This window comes from Pholcus phalangioides, unplaced genomic scaffold (assembly GCF_987345545.1).
Source record: "Pholcus phalangioides strain wild (caught in Gottingen) unplaced genomic scaffold, Ppha-v1.0 ptg000022l_1, whole genome shotgun sequence".
NCBI lineage: Eukaryota > Metazoa > Arthropoda > Arachnida > Araneae > Pholcidae > Pholcus > Pholcus phalangioides.
In genome coordinates, this window is record NW_028301615.1 from 2,688,031 (window position 1) to 2,700,670 (window position 12,640).

Below are 12,640 nucleotides of genomic sequence, written 5' to 3' on the forward strand. Positions count from 1 at the left end.
CTTCGTGTTTGTATTGGTATTTTTTATAGAGTCGGTATTGAAATTTTGACCATCAGCAAGTGGGTCCTTTTGCTCAGATGTTGTCTCTGTTTTAAGAGAGCCTTCTCTTGTCTCGGTTTCAAATATGGACGACGTAGGTGACATCATTTCAATATGGGAACTATTGGAACACTCCGTCGATCTTTTATCAAGATATTCCGTCATTGAGTCTTGTATTACCTGTTGTTGCAGGTAGGATCTAAGATAATACCTTGACTTCCTCCCCATTTTTACTAATGATGCCTCGTTGTAATTACAATCCAAGTCCAATGAGACATCAAATTCTGTGTGGTTTTTCATAATTTTCTTTGAAGGTGGGTTAAATAAAAAAATAGTTTCAAAAATATACGAAAAACACTTCTTTTTTTTTTATAAATTTTTCAAATTTTGCCAATTTATGAAATGTAAAATTGGATGGCAATCATTTTAGCTATATATACATATAAGTTAGTATGCAAATTTTTTGCTTTTCTTCACAACCAATATATAAATTGTCACATTCAACCCGGTAATTTGCGAAATTGACAAAAATTACTGAGCTGCAAATGCCACAGAAAATTATAGGATATCAAAGTAATGTACAAATTAATTAAAGACCGTTACAAAACGAACAAATGAAATCGAGTCAATAGTTTTCAGGATAGTAATGTCGGTGGCAACAATTTTGTACGTTAGTTTGGGCAGATCATTGATATAACCACAAATACAAATTTTCCAAAATATAGTATGGCAGACAATAATACCAGGGGCAAAAAACAAGTGGAACATGTTGCATTGGGCTTCTATTAATTACAGCAATTTATATTTGATATAATTTTGTTGTTGAACGTAACTGCTAATCATAATTCTATGATGATCTTGCTAGATTATCCCATAAAATTTTATAACGAAAACATTATAATAAATAGACATTCTGTTGGTTGTGGTGCAATATACTTATTTAGCTTTATACGGTGCTCTAAAGAAAAATTTCAACCTGATATTATAACGTCCTCTCGGACGTTAGACATCTTTTCACAGAACGCAAGTCAACTAAAAATTTAACATCTCTGATGATGTTAAGCACAATGCTTGCCGCTCAATGTGACCACACTGAAACATGAGATTTCTGATAACAATAACCAATTGATAACTATATCCAAAAATCCTGGTAGTATGCTAGATGACCATATGTCCAGTTTGACTGAACGGGACGCATAGAAACGTGGCATCTACGTTTTTCTTTGCCACATAAGTAAGTTTCAAAATATTGACTTTTCATGTTGTTCAGGATTTCTTTTCCTTCCAAGGTATAAAAAAATCCTTTTTTTTATTCAGTAACTCCAAGGAGTTAGAATGGAATTGTGTCTATATATAATGTGTGTACCACGAATTACGATACTTTTTATAATTGTACGGAACGTTCTATAAATCCCTTAGTCTTCCGGCCGAGGAACTTCGAATGTGATCAGATGAAACAAACTGACCATGAACTGAAGAAAGGGACTGTTTTTTTTGTACCTTACACATGCCTTCACTATTGGAAAGATATTGCACAAGCAGCGCTACACTTACATAGAATCATAGCGGATGTTGCGGCCCGATTGCCCAAGTCGATAAGATACTCACCTAAGGTACAAAGGATGTTTAGAGATGTCGCGAGTTCGATGCCCGATTCGTCCTTGTCAGAATATTTCCTGAAGCGGGGGTACAGCAGATGCGGCGACATGACCACAGAAAAAGATTGTTACCACTGGGAGTCCCCACACATCGAGGGATTAGCGCACCAACCTCTCGATGAGTATAAAGAAAAGGCTGCCGTTCGGAATCGGCAATAAATTTTAGGTCCCCGTCTAATTCGCCCTCGTGTGCAGAAAATGACCGTGGCGCAACAAAAATTATCACACAAACCAAGTACGGAAATTTTTATCAAGAAGGGCGATTTCTGATTTCCAACACAGTCATGCAGGTTGGTAGCGATAGCTTATGCGGCGAAAAATGAATCTGGTTCAACCTTAGCTTCGAAATATGCAAAAAGATAAACAAACTTTCGACAAAAAAAAAAGATAACATGAACTGAATAATCCCTGAAACTACAAACGAACTTCTTCCCATGTTAGGATATTGGTCCGTTCCGTTTTTTTTTTGGAAAAGTGATAACAATAACTGAATGATAACATTATCAATGATTCTAATAAGTGGCGTTGACTGTACATATGAGTACTTGAAAACTGTTCGCAGGCACGATGGGTATCTCATTTCATGACTTTAATGATGGGTTCTAGAAGCACAGAGAGTATGATAACGCTTTGAAAACGATTATTGTTCTACCGTCCGTTCTCATTATATAACCCAAGTAGTGAAAGACGTCGAAAAGATCTATATTTTGATAGCAAGTTATCTATCGATTACATAAAATGGTCCACGTCATTCTGATAAGAGACAGGAAATTAGTTTCGATCTCAGGGTTTGCAGGTCAATAGTAGGATGATAACTTTCACGATATTCTATATACAGCATTATACTCGTGCATGAGAAGTTGAAAAATTTCCTGAAGGGGAAGAAAAAAAGATTTTTTCGTTACTAAAGAGAGAGAGAGAGGGAACAAATGATATCCAAATGAATGATTGCGGAGAAGAAATGTCAAAGTATACAGTGTCATGTAAACATATTTATAGTCATCTTTGAGGACCGGAAAAAAGTTACAATAAAAGAGGATTGAATTAATGACGGAAATGAAAAAGAAAATATCGTGATTTCGAGGGTAAAAGAATTAAGCACCTCTTGAGCCCTAGTATATTTGAGTCAAATAAGCATAATTATGTCGTCTTGCTTATAATAATTTGCAACAAGTTCCAGTTTCCTTTGTTGGCATTCACAATTTTTCTTTCACTTCCAGTATGAAAACTTCTGGATTGTTTCGATGATGTGGACACGTAACAAAAAATAAGGGTAAGCAAAAAAACTACACTGGTCTAGACTGGTCTTATGGTAGAAAAACCCATAAACTGTTAATCAGAAGGGGGGGGGGAATGATGAGAAAAGCAGAACCGCGATTACGGGAAGGCTTTGAAAAACAAAACAAAAAAATAGAGATAACACGAGAAAACGTTGGGTTGCCTTTGATGTTGTCGTGCCTTCCTTTCTTGGAGGAAAAATTAGATAAGTAACACAGCTTACTTTGAAAATCAAAATGCGGAATAAAAATATTTTGGTCATCACGATTGTTCAATAGTTTAACCATTAAATGCTCAATTTTTTTTTCGAGCTAATTCTTTATTTTCATAGTTAATAACACGCATTGAACGCCGGAAAAATCATTTAAAAAAATCTATTTCGAATTGCACTGCTTATACCTTGGATATTATCCTTATATGCTTGGATCGCCGACTTGAAGGTAAAAAAAAATACAATAAACAAAACATTTTAACAAATTAGCGAAATCAATCACACATGCTCTGCAACATACAAAGAGTTTCTGTCGTTAATTGAAAAACATCTACCAACATTTTCAAAATGTAAAATGGGAAGAACATGATCTCACCTTATGTGCAAAGACGATTCGAAATTTTTATCTTCAAACTGGGCTGTAGTAACGAACGGTTGAAGAACCCTTTGCACATATGCAAAGCTACATTAAGGGTTAAGACTGGAAGAAAAGAACGACTCCACGTGAAAGTGACGATATTTCCCGGAAAATCATAAAATTACTAAAGCTTTCATCAGGACCCTGTTAATTAATTGCCCCATTCTTTAGCTGGGGCTATCATAAATTGACGACATGAGAGGAGTCACGGATTAAGATGACGACGATATAAAAAGGGGTCCTACATTTACGTTTATGTATGAAAATTTTGGATGCTGAAATTCCCCAATGAATGAAGATAAAGCCGGACACACAGATCGCTATATCCTAATAAAATTACAATAAAAATTCTTGCATCATTAGTACACTCTCTGGCGAGTAATTTTAAAGTTACAAATACGTATAGTAATATAATCAAACCATGGGCATGAGACATTAATTGTAAAAAAGAAAGAAACCGTTCGTATAATATATTCGCTAAAAATCCTGTACGGTACACAGAAGTTGCTTTGCCGTTGACGTATAGATCTTATGATCATATTGCAAGTGCAGAAATTGTTTTAAAACACAATAAACATTCATTATAGGGTAAAAGTAAGAGTGATGTAAGTCACATTTTTAACATACGTATTTGACGTTAAAAAGAAATGCAATCTAGAAGCAGGAGCGTCGGAAGTGCTTGGAACTTGTGGGTGCTTCTGTTGATCTTTACGCGGGAAATTTTGATTTCCGAATGAATTCAGTGTGAGAGCTGAGACCCATGTCATAAATTACCGTGGGCCACGGACGTAGCGAGGGCCCCCCCCCCCCGAAATGTGAGAAAATGACCAAAAAAAAGAGAAAAATATAGCTAAATCTGTTGTTCTATCACTTTGGTCCCCTTCCCCCGAATGAAATTTCTGGCTACGCCCCTGCCGTGGGCTCTCGAGCCCCGGCTCCGACGTTATTGTCTAAAAGTGCTAAGCTACTGAAAGAAAAAAAAACGAACTGTCTCAGCTTCGATAGTTCATAGACGTTGAAATCACAACATTTTTAACATGGGACTCTCTATAAAAACAATTCTAGCAAAACTTCATTTTTCTCAAAATGTGGGCAAATCGTACACCACAATGACTTTAATCCCCTCTTTACATGTGCACTTATAAATGTAATGTTACAATTTCATAATCGTATTGATATTGAAAGTTTACTCTTCCGGGCAAAAAAAAAATGTTTGCATATTTAATAACAAGCTAGTACACCAGCGGTTCTCAAAAGTTTTTCACCCGCGTATCCCTTTTCCTAATCAACGATTATCCGCGGCACTCCCACCGAAGGTTGGCGGCGCACAGTTAGAGAACCCCTGAACTACACTATTATTTTTCGAGTTTAAAATGCATATGTGGTTTGAGGGAAAAAAAATCAATTAATTCTATGAGTTTAGCTTACCAGTGTTAGCAAACAGGAATACCGGAAATAGGAACCAATAATTCATCATCATCTTCTTCTTTCCAGCTGATGATGAAAACACACGGGTCAAATCCAGATCAAAAACCAGCGTTGTGTTTCGTTGGAGGGAATCACCTTGATCGCGAGAACCTGTTGATCAAGATGCGATGATTAGTTCATGAGCACGTGGCATTCGGTTGCCTGTGGTGACCAAAAAAAAAAAAGTGCAACCAGACAGAGACTGGATGGACGCAATGAACAAATAAACAATGAAAAACAACCAATATCAGAGCTGCGTCAGTCACTGCCTTTTGACCCCCACTCGCCACTATCAAGAGGTCAATGGTGCTTCTTCGACGTTAACCAAGTACATAACATATCCAAGGAGGGATAAGATTGAGATACAGATACATCACATACATCACGCTCTTCTGAAGAGTTTTAGTTACTTATATTTTCGCTGCAAGTTCGAAAACCACCATCTGCCGAAATAACAGTGGAGCAAACTGAAAAAAAGAAATACTTGACTGGATTTCGCGAGGGGAAAATGACTGCAGCTACCCACCACCATTCCCCTCCGCATTCTGTTGGGTGATGTTTGTTGATGGCTACCACATAGATGATATTCCGGTTTTCCAACCAAAACGGAAGACCGACCGTTTGTTCTGCATCGGTTACTTTTCTTTTCGCATCTCTATAAACAAAAACTATAATGTTGATGTGACAGCATTCAAATAGTCTATGAGGAATGCATCATTACGACTGATCCGATTCATCATGCGATTTCGATTCGTGACTCTCGTCACCCGACGCGGATATCGCGAATGCACGATAGCATAGAAAATTCGCAATAATCGTGTTTTAAGTTTTTGAGACAGTTAGCGTACGCCCTTTGGTCAAATAATGCATTACATATTAACGCTACATAAGCGTTACTCATTCTTTTATATGTAATTCATTTTATGATGTTTCATGCGATCACACAGTGTCCCGTAAGATGCTAATGCAGTTTTTTATATCTCTAAAACCTCTCAGACCGCCCGTCTTACAGGTACAGTTTCAATTTGGAAAATCCTCAAAAAGCGTTCAAAAAATTTTTCTGTGCCAGTTTTGAGAGTGAAAATACAGTGCATAACAAAATAAAAAAAATCTAAATTTTTATACGCCGCCCTTCTGTAGAACCCTTAACTTGTAGAAAGATGTTGCCTTGTCTCTCCTGTGGACAACCCTCCAAAAAATCCAAATTTCTAAGTGAAATAAATATTCACTGAGATATTCGAATTGAAAAATCGGAGGAAAGTTGAAAAAGTACAGCATAAATGAGGGAAAAGAGAGTTGCTTTAGCTCTTCTTTCATAACTTTACTCCGATTTTTGAATTCAAATATTATCGAATATTGCACTTAGAAACATGGAATTTTTTTTCTGTTGGCCTCAAGAGAGACAGGGCAATAACTTTCTAATTGGAAATTAGAGGACAAGGGGATCTTATAAAAATTTAGATTTTTCTATTTTGTGACACACTGTATTTTCATTCTCAAAACCGGTACAGGATAATTTTTGAACCCCTCTTTTGAGCATTTTTTAAATTGGAATCATACTTCTATGACGGATGGTTGATGAGATAAAGGCCGCATTAGCACTTTCAGTGTTCCTGCACCCTGTACATAAATATATATTTTTAAAAAGGCTATTGTTAACAGACTTTTAAAATTATGTCGATGTCTCGTTAAGACCAATCAGTCCCAAACTGTTCTCTTGTATCTGAACTGGACCCAACTTCATATTTAGAGCATAGATTTCCAAACCAAATCAAGAGAGTCTGAATAATATGCCGAGGTGAACTTGGGAAAGAAAAGTTTGTTGTGTCCACTGGGAATTTGTTGTCTCTACCGAACCTCTTGTAAACCGGGCAAAAGCACTGATGACTACAGTGGCATGAACTTTGTTTCCTTAATGACTCTGGGGGCGATGGGATGATGCAGGGAGGTGAATTTCGTGAAGCACTGTTGTAAAGATTTGAATTTATAATTGTTATTCCCGAAACGCTATTTCAGGAAAGGGCAACTTTAATCGGTTCCAAAAATGATTTCATTAGTATATAAGAGTATTTCTCTTTATACTTAATTTAAAGTTTTTAAACCTTTGAATCTACTTTATTTATGAAATAAAGTGGAAAAGAATCTAAAACATGGACACATGCGTAAAAAGAAAATTGTCATAACATTATATTAGGACAATAAGGAAGCACACATAAAAACTCGTACCGACTTTCTAAGTGCGACCAAACTTTTTAATAGTTCTATAATTTGCGAATAATATCTCTCTTATGGTATAGCACTTCATTCGAAAATTATCAGTGGATTTTTCTCTTAAAAAATTTTACTTGTAATTATTCGAGCCGTTTTTTTAAATAAATAATTTTTTTAAATTGTTAATTTCCGTACAACTTCTTAAAGTAATGGAGTTTTTATTGCTTTCTTCTGTAAGCACAATCTTTTCACTGGAATGGATTGATTAATCACTTTTAACTTGGTAATTAAACAGATTCCATAAATAAGAAGCATAAAATGTAATATGGACGGAAAACCCAGCAGAAACAGTTTTTACCTCCATTCAAACAAGTTGCTGTCTCTTCAAAAGCCCGCCATGTATTCAGAGAGAGTTCACTGTCCTCTGCTTACCTCGCGCACACCTTCATCTATAGTTTATTGCATTTTTTTCCGCAACAACCTTCGGTTCTCGTGACCTTGACTTTGGGTTGTCTGCTGGTATTAAAGAAACATAAATGCATATAGCGGAACTTTGTTTCCTCCAATAGCATTTCCTCTGACGTGATCACTGCTTTTTTTCCCCCTTATTAAGTTGTATCAATCACAACACCGTAGTTAACAATAAATAATATTTCATACATATCATAATTCATACACGGAATATACAAAAAAATAAAACCACACAATCTTGATTTCCCTTAATGCAAGAAACTGCACTATAATTATAGGTAAGTTGCGAGAACTTAGTCTATGTCTTCTGCTTAACAATTTACATGCTCAATCTCAAAAATCCTAACCAAATCTCATTTTCATGACCCCCCCCCCCCCCCCCCGCATCACTCGAGTCTCCCGGGAGATGCCCGAGTAGACCCATGAGTTAAAACGGCACTGGAACTGGTCCCATTTCAGGCCGAAACTTTAGCACTGACTTTTTATTTAACAGGAACATCAGTGATTATGCGCATTGTGCCTATTACTGATATTAAGCTTCTCGGCAATCCAACTAGTGATCTAATGCCAATCTTCGGCCAGGTAACTGTGTGTTTGTTCAAAGCTTTCCCAGTGTCACTTTCACTCGGCCGCCCTCTTTCTTTGTCTTCAAGCTTCTGTTAGTCCACTTTGATGTGACAATACCACTGAAAACACAGATATAGGTGATACACATCCTTGTCCATAGGTGTCATCTTCAGTTTATACAGGGTGATTACTTAGTTCCCCCTCAATTAATTATTGTTAATAATTAATTCCCACAATTTACTGGTGAACCGTTGATCTCAGAAGCATACTTCCAGTTAGAAAAATTATCCAATAACGTATAGAACTCAGATACCTAATTCATGTTGCAAAGGGCTTTATAGTTATTAAAATGAAAAAAATTTAACTTTTTATGCGGACACCCTGTCCTCAAAAATCCAATTAGAAAGTTGTTGCCCTGTCTCTCCTGAGGCCAACAAAGAAAATTCCACGTATCTAAGTGCAATATTCGCTGAAATATTTGAATACAAAAATCAGAGGAAATTGGGAGAGAACAGCAAAAACTAACGGACAACGATTCTTCCACTTGTTCATGCAGTTCTTTCCCAACTTTTCTCCGATTTTTGAATTTGAATATCTAAACGAATATTGCACTAAGAAACGTGGATTTTTTTTTCTTTTTGTTGGCCTCAGGAGAGACAAGGCAACAACTTTCTAATTGGGTTTTTGATGACAGGGTGTCCGTATAAAAAGTTATTTTTTTTATTTTAATATTGGAAGTATTTCTCTAGGAACAACGATTCGCGGCAAGGCCGTAAAATACGGCAAGGGGAATTAAGCAATCACCCTGTACACGTTTTGATGCGTAACTCGCAGATTTGAAGCAAAATTTGATGGCACAGCCTCCCCACCCTCTATCCTCTTCTTATAGCTAAAAAGCTACGAGGCAACAAAATCTCATCAAGAAGTTGAAGCAACAGAATGCAAATGTAGAGAATTGGCTTGTGCCTTCCATTTCGTGTGACTTATTGCCAACTTTGCTTAATATTTGGTAAACATACCAAACATATGGCCCCGCTCTGTCCCTTGCGGGATATAAGCGGATTGGTAAACATACCGACTAAACAATCGTTTCGAGAGCTTCTTTTATAAGCTGTGGATACCCATTTCATTCAAAAAATTTATACAGTGAACCTCTCGATGACGGAAATCATTAGGGCTGAAAATTTTGTCCGCTGACGAGGAGTGTCCGGGAAAGGAATAGTAAAATGCATTGAGGCCTGTCGACGTATTTCAAAAAAGTGTCCGTTAGGGCCCTTTCACACGGAGCGGATGCGGGTCCGGAAGAAGTTTTAACAATTGGAATATACTACGCCTTTCAGACGAGCCGAAAAATCTCCGCACCTAGGAAATGTTCATGCGGGTCCGGACGTCGTCCGCATGTGTCAAAACCTAAGGGCCCTTTCACACGGAGCGGATGCGGATGCGGACGCGGATGCGGATGCGGGTCCGGAAGAAGTTTTAACAATTGGAATATACTGCGCCTTTCAGACGAGCCGAAAAATCTCCGCACCTAGGAAATGTTCGTGCGGGTCCGGACGTCGTCCGCATGTGTCAAAACCTAAGTGCGGGCTCCGCATCCGCACATAGAAGTTTTGACAATAGGTTTATTCGGGGCTATTCAGACGATGCGGATGCGGAGCGAATTCGTCCGCATCTTTGGGTACTTTTTGAAGGTGATTTTTCACGGAATTTTTTTTAATTATTTGCCATAATGATAAAATGACCATCATAAAACACCATATGATGGTCCCTGCTCATTAATATAATGTACCTACATACGTCTATCCCTTTGTTTCGTTCTGAGATTGAGATATAGCAACTTTAACTGCCTTTTGTCCATATTTCACAATTTTATACAATAAAACCTGTCAACAACGGCCACTGACGGGACCAAAATTATAAGCCGTTCTGTGCATTACGAATATTTAATTGACTACATACTTTAATAACTTTTAAATTTAATTTAAAAATTTTAATTTTTTTCTTTTTAAATTTTTTAAATTATTTAAAAAATATCTGAAATATTATTTTAAATATTTGTTATTTTTTTAAATTTTTAATCTGTTAATTTTTTTAAACTTTAAAAAAAATACTTTTATTAAACAACGTTATCCCCGTACGACGTTCACTCAGGGCCGGATTAAGTCGTTTGAAGACCCTAGCACTTGAATATTTTTGGTGGTTCCCCCGATACCTACAAGTTTATTTTACACGATATTCAGTCTATAAACTTGAAAAAATGAAATTTTATATTTCAGAAATGACTAATCTAAGGATGGGATTTCACTATAAAAGGTTTATGAAAGTTATTTTATAAAACTTGAAAAAAGCAACTAATAAATTTATCGGTTGCATTTGCTCTAATGCAACCGATAAATTTATTAGTTGCTTTTTTTTAAATAATTGTTATAAAATTTTTATAGTGTAATCCGGCCGGGATTATACTATAAAGTTTTATAAAAGAACTTTTATGAAAGTTGAAAAATTCAACCAATAGGCGCATCGGTTGCATTCCAGAAAATGCAACCGGTGCACACGCACACACATTTTGCATTCAAAAAATTCAACCAATAAGATAATATTGGTTGAATTTTTCACGTTTTATCAAAGAGCTTTTACAAAACTTTTATAGTGTAATCCCGGCCTAAGGCTGGTATTACACTATAAAACTTGAAAAATGTAATCAATAAACACATCTGTTACATTCGAACGAACTTAACTGATCGGCCTATCGGTTGCATTTTTCAAGTTTTATAAACTAACTTTTATAAAACTTTTATACTGTAATCCCGGCCTAAGACAGAATTGTGATGTGAATATTTCTAAGCACAGACATTTTGAACGTCCCCACCCCTCCCCTTTTTTTCTACTTGCAAATTCTTTGATATCTCCTGAATTTTTTTTTTAGGAACATATTAGTTTCGGATGTTTTTGGATTGGATTTTTCGAACATTGGATGTGTTTTTGGAATTTTTCTTTCATATTTTTCCGGAAAGACAGATTTGTTTTCAAAATCTTTTGAAAATATTTTAAGACATTTTCTCCCATCGACTACTTGTGAGGATCGGAATGAAGATATCTTTATTCCCATATTCTATGTGGCTCTAGACTAAACCACCAAAGAATACCTCTAGGCTGCCTATAGGCACTGAATCAGGGGTGAAGGAGAAAAACAGTTACAAAAATTGCGAAAAAATAGTTTTTATGCACGAATTTCAACCTAAAGATGCGGGCGAAACACATGCATCTTCAGTGCTCGTGTGAAAGGGTATGCGGACCCGCTTCCGCATCCGCGTCCGCATCCGCATCCGCTCCGTGTGAAAGGGGCCTAAGTGCAGGCTCCGCATCCGCACATAGAAGTTTTGACAATAGGTTTATTCGGAGCTATTCAGACGATGCGGATGCGGAGCGAATTCGTCCGCATCTTTGGCTACTTTTTGAAGGTGATTTTTCACGGAATTTTTTTAATTATTTGCCATAAATACCCTTAAAAACACCATATGATGGTCCCTGCTCATTAATATAATGTACCCACATACGTCTATCCCTCCGTTTCCTTCTGAGATTGAGATATAGCAACTTCAACTGCCTTTTGTCCATATTTCACAATTTTATACAATAAAACCTGTCAACAACGGCCACTGACGGGACCAAAATTATAAGCCGTTCTGTTCATTACGAATATGTATAGTTACGTAAATACTTTAATAACTTTTAAATTTAATTTAAAAAATTTAATTTTTTTCTTTTTAAATTTTTAAAATTATTTAAAAATATAAATATCTGAAATATTATTTTAAATATTTGTTATTTTTTTAAATTTTTTAACTGTTAATTTTTTTAAACTTTAAAAAAAAATACTTTTATTAAACAACGTTATCCACGTACGGTGTTCACTCAGGGACGGATTAAGACGTTTGAAGGCCCTAGCACTTGAATATTTTTGGTGGTTCCCTCGATACCTACAAGTATATTTTACTCGATATTCAGTCTATAAACTTGAAAAAAAGAAATTTTATATTTCAGAAGTGACTAATCTAAGGATGGGATTTCACTCTAAAAGGTTTATGAAAGTTATTTTATAAAACTTGAAAAAAGCAACTAATAAATTACAAGTGCAACCGATAAATTTATTAGTTGCTTTTTTAAAAGAATTATTATAAAATTTTTATAGTGTAATCCGTACTTGAGGCCGGGATTATACTATAAAGTTTTGTAAAAGATCTTTTATAAAAGTTAAAAAATTAACCAATAGGCGCATCGGTTGCATTCAAGCAAATGCAACCGGTGATCTTAATG

The 12,640-nt window shown here is 36.0% G+C and overlaps 1 protein-coding gene across 3 annotated transcripts in view; it reads right to left on the reverse strand.

Moving 5' to 3' along the window:
* Positions 1-5,569, reverse strand: part of LOC149069337 (microsomal triglyceride transfer protein large subunit-like) — a 31,872-nt gene extending 26,303 nt beyond the window's left edge. Inside the window, exon 1 of one of the 3 annotated variants that reach the window (XM_089249568.1) lies at positions 5,033-5,569. In XM_089249568.1, the coding sequence (XP_089105694.1) occupies positions 5,033-5,084 (52 nt within the window). In that variant the 5' untranslated portion in view covers positions 5,085-5,569. The remainder of the gene's footprint in view (positions 1-5,032) is intronic. The other 2 variants (XM_089249566.1, XM_089249567.1) reach the window with 2 other exon arrangements.
* Between the last annotated feature and the right edge of the window lie 7,071 nt (positions 5,570-12,640).